Here is a 20,939-nt window from a genome sequence, read left to right on the forward strand (position 1 = left end):
TTGATAAATTCTGGTCTGGTCCAGAAGATGAAAGACAATTCAAATTATCTTTTGCCATCTGGTCCCTCCCACAATCTTACCTACTGTCTTTCCCATGCAGGTAACTTACATTTCAGGTACTCCAATTTAAGTAACTGTTTTCATCAGGTCCCATACCAATAAGCAAAACAAACAAGTTAGTCATTGTTTTGGTACAGGTTTTATCTAACAGAGATATGAATTTCATTGTTGGTCAAAAACAGAAACTATTAATATACAAGGGAACACAAACACAAGAAAGTTAACCAGACAAAAAATGAATAAACATCCAACTGTAAATTGGAATGAGCATAATGAAGGAATTTTATAACATTAATACACTCATTTAATCTCTTTAATGGAGAAAAAAGTACCTCAAGTTCAAGGAGGCTTGCCTTTTCCAAGATCACTAATCTGAATTAGCAAACATTTTTAAAAAGGTTATTTTGCCATCAGCAGAAGCTGATTCAGAAACTGAGGGAGTAGTATACAAACCAGGCAATCTAACGGGGGAATGGATGTTCCAAGAGGCAATCTGACCATTGTGCCAAATACTTGCCCTAGCATACAATCTTTATAGGCTGTTGGTTTTAATTTTAATCTACGTGAAGTAGATTAGTCTACTAAACTGGAAAACTAAGAAGTCATCAAAAAGTTTTGATGAAAACACTGTCTTTGGAAAACTGTTCTTGAAGGGACTCTGTATTTAAAAATCCATAAGAATTTAAAATCAAGCAGTAACAATGCAGAAAATCTTTATAAGCTGAGCATTTTATGAATAATGCCAGAATTAGAAAGCTGTGGGCATCTAAATTAAACTGAAAAGGTAAGTCACACAATACCAAATGAACTCAAGGTGTTAAAATAACAGGACAGTTGAGAAGCAGTCAGGAAAGATACCAACTTGCCACTTCCCAATTAAGAGAAATGAAACACAAAAATAATTTATCAACAAAACCTAAAAGTTAGCTGTTCTCAACATCTTGCATTTTGGAACTAAGGCAACTGGAATTATGATATTAGCAAAAGAATACAAAGCAAATACCAATTATGAATGCCAGGTCAAAATAATTTGCATCAAACAATAACTTGTTAAAGAGTACCTGGCTGTTAAAAACAATAAAGCTAGGCCGGCGCCGTGGCTCAATAGGCTAATCCTCCACCTTGCGGCGCCAGCACACCGGGTTCTAGTCCCGGTCGGGGCGCCGGATTCTGTCCCGATTGCCCCTCTTCCAGGCCAGCTCTCTGCTATGGCCAGGGAGTGCAGTGGAGGATGGCCCAGGTGCTTGGGCCCTGCACCCCATGGGAGACCAGGAAAAGCACCTGGATCCTGGCTCCTGCCATCGGATCAGCGCGGTGCGCCGGCTGCAGCGGCGGCCATTGGAGGGTGATCTAACGGCAAAGGAAGACCTTTCTCTCTGTCTCTTTCTCTCACTGTCCACTCTGCCTGTCAAAAAAATAAATAAATAAAAAAATTAAAAAAAAAAAATAAAGCTATGGAGTACATACCCAAATGCCTTAAAACAGACACCGCATTTCAGAAATGAGCTTTCAAATGTTTACTTATTGTGGATGTATGCATGGTAGAATTTTTCAGGCTGAGGAATGAATGCCTTTTTTAAAAAGCAGGCAGTGAGGACAAAATAACTCAAAGTTTTCTTAAAATATTTGCAAGAACTCTTCAATGTTCTCTTCACTTGATGGTTAAAGAACTGTCTAAAGAAAAGTCAAACAAGTTATACTTATCAAGAATTAAAATCTCTTAAAATAAAATATGAAGTAGAATCATTACACTCCTTTGCCAGTATGCAGTTCTGCTAAGAAGTTGTATCATCAACTTGTCAACATCCATTAATTGCAATTCATATTTTAATTATTTATAAATTTCTGATTTAAATAATGACAAGAAATTTGTAATAAAATTAAGATATGTTCAAGAGTTCCACAAGAAATAATGGTCAAAATTAAACTTTCTACTTTAGTCAACATTTATGTACCAAGGCTAATTACTTATGTCTTACAGTTATGATTTTAACATAGGAGTAAGATTAACATGATATAAAAACTTCATGTACTAGTTTTTTTTACAATACTTCTATAAATCTAAAATTATCTCAAAATAAGAGACTACAAAAAAAACCTTAATTTCTTAAGATCTTATTTCTGTTTTGCTAGCAAATTGCTAGGCAGGAAAAACAGGATTTTGATTTCCCATGCTGGGCTAGTTACAATAGTATCTATCTAACTTTGATTGCTTTGCTATAGTAATTACCTTAAATGCTAAGACAAAGCATATTCCTAGAGAAAAACTCACTAAAGTTAACAAGCATTTTTTATTAACTTTTTTTTTAAAAGACAAATTGATAAGTAAATTATATTCTACCTATCACTCTTAATTTATGTATGAGTCTAAGATTAAGTATTATATAGATTTTTATCTGGGCAACAAATTCAGAGGTTTTTAGAAAAAGAAGCAAAAAAATAAAATGGTCACTAGTGAACCAGACCACATAAAATGTATCTCAAAAAAAAAAAAAAACTTGAAACATAATTTATTTGCTTTAAATAACAGTTCACCTCATGTAACACATAGTAAGGATTATATTGGGGGAAAAAACCTCAAGAAGGAGGCATTGAAGAAGGTATATTAACCACTGCCTTAGATCAAATTAAGTATAAAACCCCTGCTTCAAACAATAAGAAATATGTCTAAATGAACCTAGTTTCCAAAATCATGAAATAAAACTAAAAAAAGTGACTATATCTTCCAGTACTTGCAGAGTCTAATATTTACTGCCCCAAAATTTTGTCATGTCATTTTAATGGCATCAAAACCTGTATGCCATATTATTTTGAGTTCTTATAATAGAAACAGAGCTAAACATTTTAATAATTATATAACTAAACAGATATTTGCTAAGAATACTAGAATGATAATACTAAGTTAAAATCATATTTTTGCAAGTTTTGCTTCTTAAGAATTCCATTAATACCAAGAAAACACTCAAGGGGTTTGGAAAACAAACCCCTTTCATTTTCATTTTAAATCTATGTAAGTAAGCCTAATTAATCCCCAAATTTATGCTAAATTCTACCAGTTTTGGATTTCATAACATTTCATTTTCTTCTTGAGTTCCACACAGAAAAAGTAGCCTCTCCTTTAATTAAGCCAGTTAGTATAACAGGAGAACATATAATCAACATTGTGTCACTATTGTTCTCAGGTTTTCCATGAAAGCCTTAAAATAAAAACTACAAAAGAATTGAGCTATTTCATTTATTTAATATGTATTAGTTATCATAAAGCAATGTTTATATATTTAGTTTTTTGATTCCCTAATGTATTTCCACAAACTTTTGAGTCTATAGTTTTACAGATATAGTTTTCCATCAGGGAGACCAAATATTTAATTTCTTCTTACATATAACTAATTAGAGGTTTTAAGAGAGAGTATAGGTTATAAATCAAGTAAATTTAGTGATAACACTATACAAAACCCTTTTGAATAATCAGGAAAAACATTTTTAACATTATTTTGTCATAAAATAAGAGAATTTTAGCGAAACTGGTAACTCTATAATCTTAATTATATTTCCCATACTCTTAACAAGTAATATATGTACTGATGTAATTTTTCAGTTTTATTAACTGTAAACAAGTTCCAATTTGTCAATCAATGCTTATATTTCCCTTTACTTACTGCACTTCCTCAGGATTAATCCTCTTAGAAAAAGTAACTATCACAAGGAAAAACAATGCCAGCCTTATCTTTTCTGTAAAGATATTCAAGTATTATAGGAACAGAAATCTATGGAAAAAACTAATTAAAATTTTGACATTTTGTCTTGCTTTACTAATTATGGGACGATAGAAGTGAGAAAAGTTCATTATACTTTTCAGCTTAATGAAATATTACACAAAGAAATACTGCAAATATGTTTATGATCTATACTCTAGCTTCAAGTATAGGACACAACTACAGTTCTATCAGTATGAGAAATGAATAATCAGTCTTATGTAACTGGAAAGGAAGATGGGAGGCACAAAAAGACAGACTGACTTTGGCTTTTAAGAATCTAACGCTGACCCTGAAATGCCAAGATACAACAACAACAACAACAGCAACAGATTACAGCAGCAAGCCACCACTTCACCACATTAAGAATTCTGAAACAGGCAATAGGTTTGTCCCCATCCCCTCATTCAATCTGAAATATCTTTCTGTTTTTCAGGCTTTTTGGTCATAGGCAGTTCAAGGCTTGCCCACTGCATAGGTTCAGCTTTTCTCATGGTGATTTCAATCTTTGTTGCAGTCATAGTTACATAACTTCGTTTTACATCAATCACCTATAACATATTGAAGAGAATTAATCTTGGATAGTTTAATTAGTCTCAGAGAAAAGTATCAGTCTTGCTTACACTAATATTCCCAAATTCAAGCCATTATAGCCTTTTTTAATACTCATATTTAAAATTTTTGGTAAGATATAATGCTGTTATATTTTTAAATTTTATGTAACGTTTATATAAATGCTGTTATATATATTTCCATTAAACTGTAATAAATAGCTTCTTCTACAATGGTATTTTATAAAAAAAAAGTGGTGAATCTGTAATACTTACACCCCATAATTTCACATTTTGATGAAATTCCTTCTCTCTTTCAAATACAATGTGAACATTTAACTGTAAAAAGATAACCAAAATTCAATTATCAAATTCACACCGAAGGCTTCTATCAAACACCGATTATAAGACATTTAAACAAATAAACTATTTCAAGAAACTGCCAGTATCAAATGTCTTTTTCAACGGAGAACACTATCAACAGAAAAAAAACTGACTTGAAATTTCATCCTGAGAACTATGAACCATATTATTTGCTAATTTTCTAAACTCTGTAGTATCTACAGAATGCCTTGGAATATGAATTATGCAGACATTTTCATTTGAAACAGTTTTCATGAAGTCAACTTAAATAATTTTCTGAACAGGAAAAATTGTAAGATTGTAAGATCCTTTCTCAAAATCAGAAAAATATTTTTGTAACATAAAGAACAATGAGCAGAAAAGACATTTTACTTAAAATTATTTAGTATACTTACCAATGTACTATTTGCTTCTACTCGACTAAGTTCTGGAAGTGAATTTTTAGCATATACTGAAATGGTGACTTCACCTCCAGTCTGATGCCAGTCGTGTCTACATGGAACAACTTTTTTACCCTGTTAATTTAAGAGAAATTTAAGTCCAAAAAGTGCCAAATAATTCACTTCTCTGAGATGAATTTGATCTAATTAAGAAAAAATTAACATGCACAACTGAACATTTAAGGCTTATGGGGCAAACTACTGAAATTTACATAAAAATATATATATTGGATACAAAGAATCTTAGTTTTAAGATTTGAGAACAAGCTTATTCTTCCCATTTGTTTTTTTTTCAGGGCCACAGTATGATCACATATTTAAAAGGCAGTAAACTTTACCCAATATTCTAAAATCCACTAATTACTGTCATAAAAACATTCTTTAACCTCATGAATAGGAACTTTTAATTTATTCTCTACAATAAGAATCTGAGGGCAAAGGAAAAAAAAATCTGATCACTTATAACTATCTATACTGTTATTAAATACATATTTTCCTCCTGTACTAATATGTAGAAAACTGAGAATTTGTTGAAGCAATTTTTTGATTGCTATTATGGAAATAATCATTATATTTTAACGGCACACTACCATATCAATAAATGAGAACAATTTGGTCAATAATTCAGGAAATTGAGATACTACTGTTGTAAAAGGCAATGTTTAAATTTTGGTACCATTACACTAATAAAGTTAAATTACACATATCACATTTTTGCCCATACTTATTGGCTCAGCTGGTTCAGATTTGGTAACTGCATACATTACAACAACTACAAAATACATCAGTCCATTAAGGGATATATTTTGAAAACTTTTTAACATAATAGAAAGTATTTCAAACTAAAACTTTCAAACTTTGAACCTCAAAGAAAATATACAGGTGGATATATCTTTATACTAATGAAATGTTCTTAGAAGTTTTGTGGTATATGAATTATTATAACTTGGAAAAGTATATTTATAATATTCAACCATATTATTAAAAAGTAGTAACTAGAAGAATATTCAAATGTTGAATAAATCTCTAAATCTGAAAATTCACTTTATGAACTGTAAGCCCCAAGTTTTATATATTTACATATGCACACACATACACACATACACAAACATACACATATACCAAAAAAGTTCATTGCACTATAGGGATTATTAGATTCAGTATAGCATAAGGGAATAATATATTATAAAATAAATTCATAGTTAATAGATAAAAACTTCCTTAGCAATACATTTCTTGGCTTTCTAAACGTTAACGACCTTTGGAGAAATTATCTACATAGACTCAAGTTTTTTTTTTTTTAGAAAGCTGTCCATGGAAGTAGGAACTGATGCCCATTTTCTCTTTAGCCAACAGAGGCATTCAAAACAATCCACCTAACCAAGTCTGTAATCCACTTCCTTGGCCATTAGATGGAGGGTTTGAGATTCTGGTAAACAGTTGAATAAAGTATGAAGTGGGGAAAAAAAAAAAAGAAATCAGAACTCTAAACGTAACCTACATCATTACATAAATGGAGGGGCCAGTGCTGTGGCACAGGAGGTAAAGCTGCCAGCAGCAGTGCCGGCATCCCATTTGGGTGCTGGTTCAAGTGGAGCCATCTGCTCCACTTCCAATCCGGCTCCTTGCTAATGTGCCTAGGAAAGCAGTGGAAGATGGCCCAAGTGCTTGGGTCCCTGCACCCACATGGAAAATCTGGCAAAACCCCTGGCTCCAGATCAGGCCAGCTCTGGCCATTGCGACCATTTGGAGAGTGAACCAGTGGATGGAAGATCTCTTTTTCTCTCTCTCTGTAACTCTGTCTTTCAAATAAATAAATCTTTAAAAACATACATAAATAGAACATACATAATACTTAACATAAATAGAAAAGTGTTTTCTAAAAAGCAAATATGAAAAGGCTGTGTAGTTAGTTTTAATAATAATAAAAGACAAGGACGCTTCAATTTTGGCAGGCTTAACTATTTCACAAAATCCCACACGTCTACACCAGCATACACAATGACTATTTTACTCAACAGGCAATGCTCTGAGAGCTTCATTTAGATTAATTTTTACTTTATAGGCATGTCAAAGCTTTTCTGTTCAAGGAAGACCGATTTTTAAATCTAAAAGAGAATAATTTCAAGTCTTTTAAAAACGAGATGACTACAACTCAGTAAGTTGTTTTTTAAAAGCTTACTTACATCATCCTTTTTAGTCCACAAGTGTTTTCCTGTCGTACAGCCCTCCTGGGCTAAGAATGTGTTAAAGTCAGAGGTTTTTCTTCTACAACAGCTCCAGTATTTCATCCTTTAAATTATAGAAAAAGTTTATACGTAAAAATCTCAAAACCAATTAAATCCAGAATTACAATGATATGTGTGATTAAAAAATAAACCTGCTACTTCAGTATCTTAATAAAGTTACTGAACAATTACAATAGATATTTGTCAAGAAGACTAATAATGTAAAAAATCAGAGTATCCATTTATTATAGTAATTTCAAGACATTTAAAGCCATCACAATATTCAAAATCATTTTTCACAGACAGCTCATGTTTGTTTTTTCTTGAAGCTATCAAAAAGTGGTATGACCAGAGATTCATAATTCTTACCCTTCAACAACTCAATAAAGTGAGACTAGCAAACAAATTAAATACTAATATTTATACAATCTGTGATGGTCAATCCCAAAACAGGTGAAACTGATTATCAGTTAAGAAAAAAACAAAAAACCTAAAAACACAGGAAGCCAAAATTTAAAGGACTTCAAGTTTGATTCCTGAACAAAATGGAAACATATCAGATGATTTTAACACAGCACTATTTTCTATGTACTACCATATAATATGAAGATTTAATATTTTTAACCTTCTCCATAACGTATTTTAATTAGTCATGTGTAAGTTACCCTTCATGAAAAATAGGTACTCCAGAATGATATACACAGACTTCTTCTAGACTCTCTTGACCCTGGTATGTCTAAAAGAGAAAAAAGAGGAAAAAATTACCTGCATATTCCTCAATTACATCTTATAAATATCTCCATTACTGGTTATCTTTATGAATTTTGCAAAATATTCAGTAACAACTACCTAGAACATTCATAAATTCATCCCAGAACATTCTAGAAAGGAATGATAAATTATTTCCTTTGGGACATGGCTAAATTCTAGGTTCCTGTGAAAAAGGCATACAGAAAAGTAGGCAATAGGATATATTATGATGCTTTTGGGGCCAGTGCTGTGGCACTGTAGGTTAAGTCTCCACCTACAGCACTGGCATCCCATATGGGTGCTGGTTCAAGTCCAGGCTGCTCCACTTCCGAACCAGCTCCATACTGATGACCTGGGAAAGCAGCAGAGGACGGCCCAAGTGCTTGGGCCCAGGCACCCACGTGGGAGACCCAGAAGAAGCTCCTGGCTTTAGATCCGCCCAGCTCTGGCCATTTCAGCATATGGGATATGGGGAGTGAAATCAGCAAATGGACGACCTCTCTTTCTGTCTCTCCCTCTCTGTAACTCTGCCTCTTGAATAAATAAATTAATCTTTTTTTTAAAAAAATGATGCTTTCAGCTTTTCAGGAATGAGGTCTCTTCCAAGCATGCCCATGTATGGTCATTATCTGTGTGAGCATTATCACTTAATATGGGAACTCTTTTAAACAATTCTGAAAATTCTGCAGTGATGGTGATTTTTTATCCTTATAAAGGAAAAAAAAAATCAGATATATATTTTCCATGGTTTGTCTGAGAGATCCGGGCCCTGTTACTGTTGTAGGTGAAGGCATAACAGATGAACTCAGTAAAAGTTGTTAATAAAACATGGATGCAGCTAGTAATGTATTTTTTTCTTAGTGTAACTACAAGTAACTCAAAAGTTTGAAGATATATATATATATGAAAAAGTGTGTGAGAGAGTGACAGAGAGATGTCTTTCATCTGCTGGTTCATTCCCAAAATAGCCACAACTAAGGCAGGTCCAGGCAGAAGTCAGGAAGAACTCTATCTAGGTTTCTTTCATGGGTGGCGGAAACTCAAGTACTTGAGCCATCATCTGCTGCCTCCTAAGTGCGTTAGTAGGAAGATGCACTGGAAATGAAGCAGCCAAGGGCTGGAACCAGCACTCTAATATGGGATGCAGGTGCCCTAAGGGGTGGTTTAACACACTGCACCAAAATACCTGCACCTAAGTGTTTATTTTTTGTAAATCCATATGCTGTGTATATTTCAATATATTCCATAAGCAAATGCCTCTTCAGTCTGTTACATTTTTTTTTTTTTTTTTGACAGGCAGAGTGGACAGTGAGAGAGAGAGACAGAGAGAAAGGTCTTCCTTTGCCGTTGGTTCACCCTCCAATGGCTGCCTTGGCCGGCGCGCTGCGGCCGGCGCACCGCGCTGATCCGATGGCAGGAGCCAGGAGCCAGGTGCTTTTCCTGGTCTCCCATGGGGTGCAGGGCCCAAGCACCTGGGCCATCCTCCACTGCACTCCCTGGCCACAGCAGAGAGCTGGCCTGGAAGAGGGGCAACCGGGACAGATTCCGGCGCCCCAACCGGGACTAGAACCCGGTGTGCTGGCGCCGCTAGGCGGAGGATTAGCCTAGTGAGCCGCGGCGCCGGCCCAGTCTGTTACATTTTGAACTTATTACTATTGCCCCCCCAACCTACTCTTTTTCCCATCTCCCAAAGCAAAATTCGGATAAGTTCTCTTGAATTTCTGTTCTCTTTCCTGCTATAGTTACTTTATCATAAAATCTAGTCAAATTTACTTGAAAATATCTATCAGTTTAATTTGCTAACTTTCCTCATAAACTTGCAGATTTTACGCAGTTGAACTACAGTTTACTAATACATTTCTGAGCCTTCAATTTCTGTTCTACTGTCTAATTACAATTATTTATTTCCATAATTATCTCATTTAAAGTCCTTTACTTACATCTAGCTCATATGCCCCTCTATGAAAAAATACTCATGGCCTTGAAGTATGCAAAGATTTCTTAAATAGGATATAGAAAGCACTAGTCACAAAGAAAAAGATAGACAATTTGAATCTCTTTCAAATTAAAGTGACTTTGTCTATCAAAGCCATCACTGAAAAAAATGAAGGGTGTAGTATATCTGACAGAGGACTTGTAGTCAATATATATTAAAAATTCCTAAATTGATTAGAAAACCCAAAATTAGGTAAAAGATTTTGAACATTTCACAAAAGAGGATATCACTTGCTAGCCCCCACAATGTTAAGCATGTAATAAATGCTCATGCAATTACTAAACGAGATTTATTCTCACATTTTTATTACATATGATGCTACTCAGAGTCTCTTATCTATATCTGTGGTCCTAGTCCATAGAATAGTGCCAACTGCTAAGAGGTACCCAAATGTTCGCTGAACTCAATCAGTGAATTATACCCCTTTCTTCCAAATTAAAATTTTACTTGGTAACACAAGTTTTGTAACATATACCTTTGAACACCCTCCATTTTTACATGAGGTTCCAATCTTAATTTCATCATTGTCTTCTTCTGAAACAAAGGGGAAAAATGAAATTTAAACAGTAAAATATAATTTCACTGCTGTATAATTTTTAAAAAGTAGTGTTTTCTAGAAAACTGTTTAAAAAGAAAACAGTACTATCATTAGTTTGCCTGCATCCTCCAAATAATATATGGTGCATTGCTATTCTATAATGGAATGGTTTATACAGTATATTTAACGTCATAAAAAGGAACACACACACACAGAGAGGAAGAGAGAAAGAGAGAGAGAGAAAGAGAGAAAGAGAAAGAGAGAGAGAAAGAAAGAGAGAGAGAGAGAGAGAGAGAGAGGCATTTTCAGCCTGCTGGTTCACTCACCAAATGTCAGCAACACTTGGGGCTGGGCCAGGATAAAGCTAGAAGCCAGCTATTCCATCCTGGTGTCCCATATGGGTGGCAGCTTTCCCAGGCATATTAGCAGGAAGGTGGATCAGAAATGGAGCACCCAGGACTCAAATTGGCACTCCGATATGTGATACTGACAAGGTGGCTTAACCTGCTATGCTGTAACACCAGCCCCATAGAAATGTATTTTTGTCATCATGGTATCAAGCATAGGTCACAATTGAGTCTGTTTTATGTAATGCACAAGGAAACATTTTCAATTATTAATTTCAATTATTAAAGCAATTTCACTCACTGTTTAAAAATAAGCCTGGGGGTGGTATTGTGGTACAGCAGGTTAAGCCATTGCCTGTGATGCTGAATATTCAGTATGGGTGCTGGCATCCCATATGAACACCGGTTCATGTTCAGGCTGCTCCACTTCTGATCCAGCTCCCTGCTAATGCACCTCAGAAAGCAGTGGAAGATGGCCTGAGGGCTTGGGATCCAGAATCAATGTGGGAGACCCAGATGAAGCTCCTGGCTTTGGCCTTGCCCAGCCCCAGCCATTGTGGCCATTTGGGGAGTGAACCAGAAGATGTAAGATTCCTCTCTTTCTCTCTCTTTTAACTGCCTTTCAAATAAGTAAATAAATCTTTAAAATAAATAAAAATAATCAATAAAGGAACCACATACTTATTCATCCGGTATTATTACTAACATTTTAGAAAAATTTTAAGTTATTTACTATAACACATTTTACATATTTACATTTCTTACTATTTCATCCTTTTATTCAGTAAACTACTGCTACCTGTTTTGGATAACCACTTAGTTACACAAAAACATTAACAATAACACAAAAAGTAATCTTACCTTTCTTCTCCTCTTCAATCCCTGATGATAGTTTAAGTTTATCAAGTGCTTGTTTTAGGGAGGCAGATATTTTTAATTCCAAATTTGTCATTGGTTCATCTGGACTGGAGAAGTTTTAAACCTTCATTACAAAAATGTACCAAAACATTTCTTTGTACTTAAAAATCAATAATTTTAAAGCCTTCTAGGAAGAAGCCAAATGTGAATCAAGTTATTTCCACTAAAATATTTTATAGATAATGGCTATAATCTACTTACATTCTGTTTTAACCAAAAATGTTTTTATAATAAAGCCCAAAATGTTCAGTTGCTAGTAAGGAGAGTTAAAAGGAAAGGAGGGAAGACAAGAAAAAGACATATGCCAGTGTACAAAAAGATATAGAGCTCCCACATCCTGATGGTACATATACTATAATTATAATGGCACAAGAAGAAAATCTACAATGATGCTTTACTGTGCATATGCCCTGAAATTGAGGGGGAATAGAAATTCAAAGCTTAGCTAAGGAAAAAATCAAACAGTTCAAAACTTGGTGGCCTAAACAAGAATATTATGCAAAATCATAAAAGGAAATATCATAAACAAATGTTGTTATTTAAATGTGACAAAAGCACCCAACTGAATAAAGTATACCTTGGCCTTTTTATTGTTTCTACCGGTTTAGGGGCTTGAATGATGTGCTCCTGAAATTTGGGTTTCAATTCAGATAGTTCTTTCTTTTCTGTAGTCTTCACTTCAGGCTTGACTGGTTCAGGCGGCTTCTCATTATTATGCCTACCTTTCGTACAGCCCTGTTAGTCAAAGGTATTAAGAGTCATCCTGTCATCTATTTTTACAAGCCATGAAGAAATACTTTATTAGATTGACTTATTTTAATAATCTAAAAAAGGACTTCAAATTTGCTTTATTTGTGAAAGAATCATCTCTGAACAAAGCACTTTTTTTAAAAAGTCTTCAAATACACTTCTTAAATATGTTTTTACCTTTTCTATTAACCATAAACTTCTTGTTGACAGAAAATGAATTTTGGAGAACTTTAAAAAGAGAAGTCTACAAATTATTTACATACAAGTCTTTTATGCAAAAAGGCCTCAACTAGAGCACCAGCTCTACTTACTAGCTGTTCAACCCTGAACAAGAGAATTGTTTTAAACCTGTTTAAAATTGTTGCCTACCACATCCTTATCCTAATATATCTTTGAAGCCTATTATATACATCAAAAAGAAACCTAAAATGACAAATGATGAATTAGTATCTTAAAACCTTATTCTCTAAAAGCAGCCCCCCTCCCCCTTTTTAAGAGGCTCTGAACATGACATGAACTCCATTTTAAAAGGTGCTATTTGATAGTTAACAGGAACCAGTCAATAGGTACCAGAAATCAGACCTCCTTAAATCCAGAGCTTCCTGTAAGATACATTTTCAGGAAGATACTCTAGAAAAATAAAGTAGTACTTACTACAATGCTTAAGAAATCAGAAAAATCAGTTGTTCTTCTCTTACAGCAAGACCAACCCTACGAAACACAAGAGGGAAAAAGAATGGAAAGTGAGTACAGGAACAGTGACCCACTAAAACACTCTACTTGGACTTAACTCCTTGAATCCTGAAATTATTTTCATTTACATGGGATCTTCAAAAAGTTTGTGGAAATTGTGTATTATAAAAACCTATGCACAGACTTCAAAATTCTTTGCATCAAAATAAACTTACCTTTCAATTCCATTTTCTAATTTTAGTATATGTGCTGCAGAAGTGAGCACTGAATTCCATTTACTAAAAAGTTTCTGAAGTACCCTTGCCTACAGATTTCACTGTTTCAAAGTGTTACAATGATTTATCTTATCAACTGAGAAGATTTCTAACCTGTTTTAAAAGAACCAATTAATCAATGTTACAATGGCTTGTTTTGTGACCTATCATCAAAGGAAGCCTCTTAAAGCAGTGAAATAGAAATTGCTTTTATCTTCATGAACAGTACATTTTTGGAAGAATAACATTTTGTAATTCCTAAAAATCATATATTTAAAGGAAGTCAGGGTGATTTTTTTTTACTTTAAAAAAATCTAGTAAGGATAATAATTTACTTTCTAAACAAAACCCACAGTATGGTTCAGCAATAAGCATTCTATTTTAAGAACAACATAATTAACATGGCGCCAAATCATTATGAGAAATATCTCATAATGAAGGTGAAATGATCGTTTCAGTGAGAAGCATAAAAACACAGAAATTATTTTACAGAATGTGATTTTTTTTAAAACAAAACATCAAGCAACTCAACAAAAAATGGCATTAAGACCTCTATTCCAAATGTACTATTGAGAACAGTGACACAAAAAATGTAGCAGTCTGAAGACATGAGCAGTTGCTAATTCAGATTAGGTGCCAACTTAGCACATACCACCTGGGCCTCACTGTTACTCAATATACTGCATATAAAATTTGGCAGTGATTTTTTTTTTTACAACATGTACTTTCAGTGTTTTTTTAAAGAAAGTTTTGAATATGCTACAATTCAAAATTTCCCTTATTTTAAAATTTAATACTCTATATTTTAACACTGAATTCAGATATGTATGAACCAATCACGGCAGCATTCGATATAGGGTTTAAAAAGCACTGATAATAGTCATCAGAAAAGTTACGCTCTAGGAGAAAAATCTTAACTTTCTTAATCATATATATATATATATACACACACACACACACACACAGAGAATTATGTAAGATACTGACATACATACATGTAAGACATATATACACACAGGCCAGCTGTTCCTAAATGCCAATCTGGATTCTATGCTGGTGCTCAGTAAAAAGAAAAAAAGAAGGATCCATTTAAGTATTGAGTATAAGGTTGCAAACTGCCCTTTCTTGACAAAGACAGTCCTTTTTTCTGAATATTCCCCTTATAATATAAAAATGCTCTTTTAAAATTAACATAATGCTTATTTAACTTCTTTTGTGGTCAAACAGGAAATTAGTGGCCCTATGTTGATGTACATATTGTCAGAAATTTATTGGGCCGTGAAATGTAATACTCTTGCAAAGTCTAGGTCTTCAAGAAATATTTATAAAGACAGTAATAAACAGAACACATTAAAGAGAAACAAAAATATTAAAACATGAAGTTACTAAGATTTAGAGTGATTAACAGTAAGGAAAGGAAAAAAACCAACTATCGACCAAGTAACTAGAAAGTCAGTGGTGTATCATTACCAGGGGCAGCAAAGTTGACAGGCAGACTATTTTTGGAATAAGAATTAGTTCATTTCAGAAACTCGTTTTAGGCTGCCAATGAGACACACAAATGGAAATATGTTGTAAGAGTCACTGGCATAGTGGTGGTGACATTGGAGGACACGAATGAATGAACTCAATGAGACAAAATAGGAACCCACAGTCTGAGAACTAAAGTATTCCAATGGCTAGGAGACAGGAAGAAAAATACATACGGAAATCAGGGTACGGTATCAACAAGAAAAATAATCAGAATAAGTGGCAGTCCAGGAAAGGTATAATTCCCAGAAAAGAAAAATAAATATTCCCATGGTATCCCAGCTTCAATCCCACATATAGGTATATAAAGAAGCTAAAAAGATATATAAGGAGGAGTCAGGTCTGAATCTGTCCCACAGAATGTTTGTTCTGTTTTCCATAAACTTGTTAATCTGTTATACAACTTTGTTTAGATTTGGTTGTACAACAGTGAAATACCGAAAGAGTCCAACTGCCCTCTGGAAGATATAATTAGAAACTCAAAGGGCATTACAATATGTGAACATGTAAGACTATCTTCCTGAGAACAACAGCCTCACTGCAGCATTTTCTTTTGAGGCAAACAAAGGAAACTCTCTAAATGTATCATATTGTCATAAATTTTAAACAGAACACCATCAAAAAGCTGGTTAAACACATTCTATTATTTTTCTAATTCTCCAGAACATCAAGGAAGCACAGGCTGAAAACTTACAACATCTCTTTTCAGTAAAAATAATCTTACATGTCTGCCCTGAGATTGGTACTATTAAATATTTATAACAATCTTTCCTAAAATTAAGAGCTGCTTTTGTTTGCCAGAAGCGACAGAAAGATTGAGAAGTACTACAATTGTTGGGGCTGGCGCTGTGACGTAGCAGGTAAAGCCACTGCCTGCAGTGCTGGCATCCCATATGGGTACCAGTTTGAGTCCTGGCTGCTCCACTTCTGATCCAGCTCTCTGCTATGGCCTGGGAAGGCAGTAGATGATGGGCCAAGTCCTTGGGCCCCTGCACATGCATGGGAGACCTGAAAGAATCTCCTGGCTTCTGATAGGTGCAGCTCCAGCAGTTAGGGCAATCTGGGGAGTGAACTAGTGGATGATGGAAGATCTCTCTCTCCCTGCCTCTGCCTCTCAACTAAATAAATAAATCCTAAAAAAAAAAAAAAAGGCCGGTGCCGTGGCTCACTAGGCTAATCCTCCGCCTTGCGGCGCAGGCACACTGGGTTCTAGTCTCGGTTGGGGCACTGGATTCTGTCCCGGTTGCCCCTCTTCCAGGCCAGCTCTCTGCTGTGGCCAGGGAGTGCAGTGGAGGATGGCCCAAGTGCTTGGGCCCTGCACCCCATGGGAGACCAGGATAAGTACCTGGCTCCTGTCATCGGATCAGCACGGTGCGCTGCCTGCAGCGCGCCGGCCGCGGCGGCCATTGGAGGGTGAACCAACGGCAAAGGAAGACTTTTCTTTCTCTCTCTCTCTCTCTGTCCACTCTGCCTGTCAAAAAAAAAAGAAAAAAGAAAAAAAAATCCATGGGGAAATGGAATTAAAATTAGCACTTTTAAAAAAGAGGTAGTAATACAACTGCTTCTATTTCCTTTCAAAATTAAAAAAGCAAAAAAGGGGTATAGAAAATAATGAAAGTTTATAACTGGTAAAAAGATCACTATCTAGTGACTTCTTTGTTTCTAGTGGAATACATGCTTAACAAATCCCCAAAAGTTCACTAACAAAACAAAAAGTCAGAAGGTGAGAGAAAAAAGCCAAGAAACACTTAACATTATATCTCTAAATTTAACATACAGATAAGATGAAACTCAAAATATAGTTTGTTCCTACCTTTAATGCATCATGAAAGACTGGAACACCTGGGTGGTATGTGCAGGCATCTGGTCAAAAATAGAGGAGAAAGGAAAAAGAAAAGCCACTAATTTATAATGAAAATTGCATATATCACCATTTCCTACAGGTATTAAGATGTAATTTTTTTTTTTTTTTAATTTTTTGACAGGCAGTTAGTGAAAGAGAGAGAGAGAGACAGAGAGTTAGAGACAGTGAGAGAGAGACAGAGAGAAAGGTCTTCCTTCTGTTGGTTCAATCCCCTAATGTCTGCCATGGCCGGCGCTGCGCAGATCCGAAGCCAGGAGCCGGGCGCTTCCTCCCAGTCTCCCATGCGGGTGCAGGGACCATCCTCTACTGCTCTCCTGGGCCACAGCAGAGCTGGACTGCAAGAGGAGCAACCGGGACTAGTACCCGGCGCCCCAACCAAGACTAGAACTCCCGTGGTGCCGCAGGCAGAGGATTAGCCAAGTAAGCCATGGGGCAGGCCAAGATGTAATTGTTTTTCTAAATGCAGTTAATATTATCCCTTACAATTTTTCTAATGCTTGAGTATGATGCATAGCACAAAGTGCATCAAATATTTAAATAAGTTACAAGGTTTTTTTTTTAAAAGAATTTTTTTTAAGTTTATTTATTTATTTGACAGAGTTACAAACAGACAGACAGAGAGAAAGGTCTTCCTTCCATTGGTTCACCCCCAAATTGCCGCTACGCTGATCCAAAGCCAGGAGCCAGGTGCTTCCTCCTGGTCTCCCATGCGGGTGCAGGGCCCAAACATGTGGGCCGTCCTCCACTGCCTTCCTGGGCCACAGCAGAAAGCTGGACTGGAAGAGGAACAACTGGGACTAGAACCTAGTGCCCAAATGGGATGCCGGCGCCGCAGGCGGAGGATTAACCAAGTGAGCCACGGTGCCAGCCCAAGTTACAAGTTCTAATTCAAGAGTGTGATACATAGATAAAATAATACACAATAGTATAAGATACACAGATAAATAAACTCTCTATCCTTTGCATCTTTGTAGCAAAATCTGGTACCAAAACTTCAAGCTCCAAGCTTTTGACCATCAGCTTACAAATCTACATTTACAAAAATAGTATCAAGCTTAGGTGTTCTTATGTGCACTGATCTAGAAAGATTTATGAAGATTCCCTAAAAAGGTATTTTTGAAGAGCCCCCAAATTTAAAAACTGTTTTAATGTCTAATTGCTAATTTAACTTTTTTAGACAGATGTCAATTTCTAGGTAAAAACCTCATTGAAAGAAGTTTAAGCTATATAGTCTGTTTCCAGGTTGTCACTGAAGTTATTCAGTACTTCCTTCCTCCCTTCTCTACTATACCTTTAATTTTTAACTTATAAGAAAAGAGGTTTATTAAAATTTGCAACATGGCATGTTTTCTTTAAAAAATTTTAGATAACACAGTTATTCCCTTCTTAGATGGTTTCACTAGCTTAAACAGCTCATCTCCCTGTTTGGAATTTTCACAAGGGTACCGCACTGAACCTTTCTAATTTGTTTTAGTTTTCAACTGTGGACAACTTCTGATTCCTGGTGTTGCCTTAAAGTGATTAATTCCTAGTGTCTAGAGGAATTTTTCTTAATAGCTGCTATGCTTCCTAAGTAACCATGTGTTACACAAACCATGTTTAGTCAATACACCAAAGTGTTAGATGTTTTCCTGGTACAGTAAGTAAATCCATAGATTTGGAAGAGCCTATTAACAGAAGGAGTGGGATTAAGTGCTGAAAAGAAGTTGGAAATAGAAATATGTAAAAGCATAAAGTGGAGAAAGGAATAGAAATACAGTATATTTTCAAACTGCAAAAATAATATGCAGTCAGAAGTATAAAATGTACAATGTATAACAGAGAGGCATAAAATACTCATAATAGTGGTCAACTGTGGCATAACAGAAGCACAAATGAGTCAGTTTTTAACCATACAACTAGCATAAGGAAAATCTGAAAAATCACTGCATTCAAGAGCCCATAGCAAGCAGATGGATATTTTCTTTACCAGCCTTTATCAGGCTTGCCAGTTTTGCTCAAATTAATAGTCAATGGCTAGATATCCTCAACCTCATCTGTTCGTTATTTTGGTCAACACACAAGGTCAAACTTCTTTCATTTTATAAACTTTCCCCTAACCCAGTCCACAGTTTTTATTATCATTTTCACTGTATCTCAATTTTCTTCATTCATTCAACCAATTTGCTGGAAGTATTTATCCTAAGTCTCTAAAATAACCCCCATTTTTGTTAAGAGAATAAACGTTCTACAATCTTAGTTGTGTTCTCTGCTGAACCTGGTACTGCTCACCACCAACTCCTGGAGAATGTTACTCCCTTAGTTCTCCTAGATGCACCTTATACTCTATCTGTATCATTTAATGCATGGGCACACGGCTTCCAACAAAGGGCTGCATCTCTCTTGAACTTCACACAGGTACATGGATCCATGAACATATGTCACATGACAAAGCATCAATCTTTCCCCTGTATTTGATGTTAAAAGAAAGTATGTACAGATATCAATTCAACTTATTATCTGCATAGGCTACCAACATCAAAGAGACTTTAAAATTCCTCACTTGTTGAGTTTAGCATCCCCTGAAACTTACAATTTCAGTTAGTAACCTTCAGTAACAATAAGAGTTGTGTCAATGACAGTAAGCGTGTATACAATGCATTTATGTTTTCCTTAAAATCCTGTATCAGTGGTTTATCGTTTTAGCTGAGGTCACCCGTTTATCTGCTCATAAAGACAAACATTTCAACTATCTCAGAGGTGAAAACGATTTAAAAAGTAATTCATCGGTTTTTAATCTGCATGATACCGAACCATGTTACTATCACGTAGAAATGTGACCTAATACTGCCAGCTTCCGAGGGTTGTTGTGAAGATTAAATGCGACAACAAACTGACAGACTTATTTCTGGCCTATAAAGAATATGCAATAAATGCTAGTTAAACTTCAGGAAGTGGTCTGAGGAAATTAATTCATTTCTTCAACTTTTATCAATCAACATTCAGATTCACTGGTCGTTTCCTAATGTTCACCTAGTGCAGTCACTAACTTTCACTTAGCGTCCAAAACTACACTTAGGTGCCCTAGAGAACACTAGCTCAAGTCACTGGGAAGATGGCACGGTATTAAGATGCGGAGGCCACCGCAAGGCTATGAAACAAATGCCGCTACAAAGTCAAAGACAAATAGGGCAGAGGCATCAAAATTTAGGTTAAAGACACAAAGTAACTCCCTTCCCTAACCAACAACCCCTTCTCAGAAAGCAAGCAGCTTTACTACAGCAGGTCCAGAGCTTTCGGACAAACTTACGTATTAATCACGAAGCAGAGCTTAAAGGTTAGGTTAACCGGGGGCCCCTTCCTTCCTTCCCCACCGCGCCATGCACGCGAAATCACAGCCAGGTATCACCTGGGTAACTGCAAAGCAAGCTTGGGGGGGGGGGGTGTACCTCGTTAACTACATCCCCAGAGAGACTTGGGGGGCTGGGGCCAAGGGACTGTTCCAAGTGCCTTAAGAATGAAAGAGAATGAGGGGGGCCAGCAAGGAACCACGTGGGTCCAGGGCACGCAAAGAGGTGGTTCAGCCCAGGGAGGCCCCGGCGGGGAGGGGGTGGCGATGAGCCGGGGCGGCAGTACGGGCTCGCGGAAGGACCCCGGGCGCCCCTGGGCCCACAGGGCTCCGCCGGGAGGAGGAAGTGGCTGGTAAAGAGGGCGACTGGCGGCTGTTTCTCTTACCATCGGAGTTATTCTCAGGATCGAAGCGCTGGCCGCAGCCCCGGTTGTAGCACAGCAGAGCCATTTTCTTTGCTCGGCGCTCCAGGTGAAGCCCAAACGCCAGGAACCGCAAGAGGGTGCGTTTCCAAGTCTCCGGTCACCAGTACCGGCTACACTGCTAGGGCGGCAGCCGGCTTCCGGAAACGGCC

At 36.1% G+C, this 20,939-nt stretch overlaps 2 protein-coding genes across 6 annotated transcripts in view; one reads left to right on the top strand and one right to left on the bottom strand.

The window, feature by feature from the left end:
- The window catches only part of NAALAD2 (N-acetylated alpha-linked acidic dipeptidase 2), a 111,480-nt gene that overhangs the window by 49,604 nt on the left and 40,937 nt on the right, over positions 1 to 20,939 (top strand). For 2 of the 4 annotated variants that reach the window (XM_089311976.1, XM_089311987.1), the window contains exon 19: positions 13,397 to 16,323. The exons of the other annotated variants lie outside the window; for them this stretch is intronic. In XM_089311976.1, coding sequence (XP_089168102.1) covers positions 13,397 to 13,466 — 70 coding nt within the window. In that variant the 3' untranslated portion in view covers positions 13,467 to 16,323. Of the gene's footprint in view, positions 1 to 13,396; positions 16,324 to 20,939 lie in introns of those variants that run through there. 4 annotated transcript variants of the gene reach the window in all.
- On the bottom strand, positions 181 to 20,928 carry CHORDC1 (cysteine and histidine rich domain containing 1). 2 transcript variants are annotated; one of them, XM_008262844.5, is made up of 11 exons: positions 20,752 to 20,928; positions 16,987 to 17,036; positions 13,351 to 13,407; positions 12,524 to 12,681; positions 11,890 to 11,993; positions 10,619 to 10,674; positions 8,063 to 8,133; positions 7,356 to 7,461; positions 5,125 to 5,244; positions 4,643 to 4,705; positions 181 to 4,366 (listed from the first exon to the last, which is right to left on the bottom strand). In XM_008262844.5, the coding sequence occupies exons 1-11, from the start codon at positions 20,813 to 20,815 to the stop codon at positions 4,223 to 4,225; spliced, it is 993 nt and encodes a 330-aa protein (XP_008261066.1). In that variant the 5' UTR covers positions 20,816 to 20,928; the 3' UTR covers positions 181 to 4,222. The 2 variants fall into 2 exon arrangements, with proteins under 2 accessions (XP_008261066.1, XP_002708685.1); XM_002708639.6 differs by having other exon boundaries at positions 10,619 to 10,677.

The sequence above is a fragment of the Oryctolagus cuniculus genome, chromosome 1 (assembly GCF_051225735.1).
Source record: "Oryctolagus cuniculus isolate XC-2025 breed Fujian yellow rabbit chromosome 1, ASM5122573v1, whole genome shotgun sequence".
Taxonomy (NCBI): domain Eukaryota; kingdom Metazoa; phylum Chordata; class Mammalia; order Lagomorpha; family Leporidae; genus Oryctolagus; species Oryctolagus cuniculus.

Excerpts from the sequence above, each read along its gene's own strand:
- CHORDC1 (XM_002708639.6), bottom strand. The coding sequence starts at position 20,815 with ATGGCTCTGCTGTGCTACAACCGGGGCTGCGGCCAGCGCTTCGATCCT. Across the intron at positions 8,134-10,618 it reads AAAATGGAGGGTGTTCAAAG|ACATACCAGGGTCAAGAGAG; the intron begins GTATATGTTACA and ends TTTCTCTTTTAG. Across the intron at positions 4,367-4,642 it reads AAAATGTGAAATTATGGGGT|GTGATTGATGTAAAACGAAG; the intron begins GTAAGTATTACA and ends AATATGTTATAG.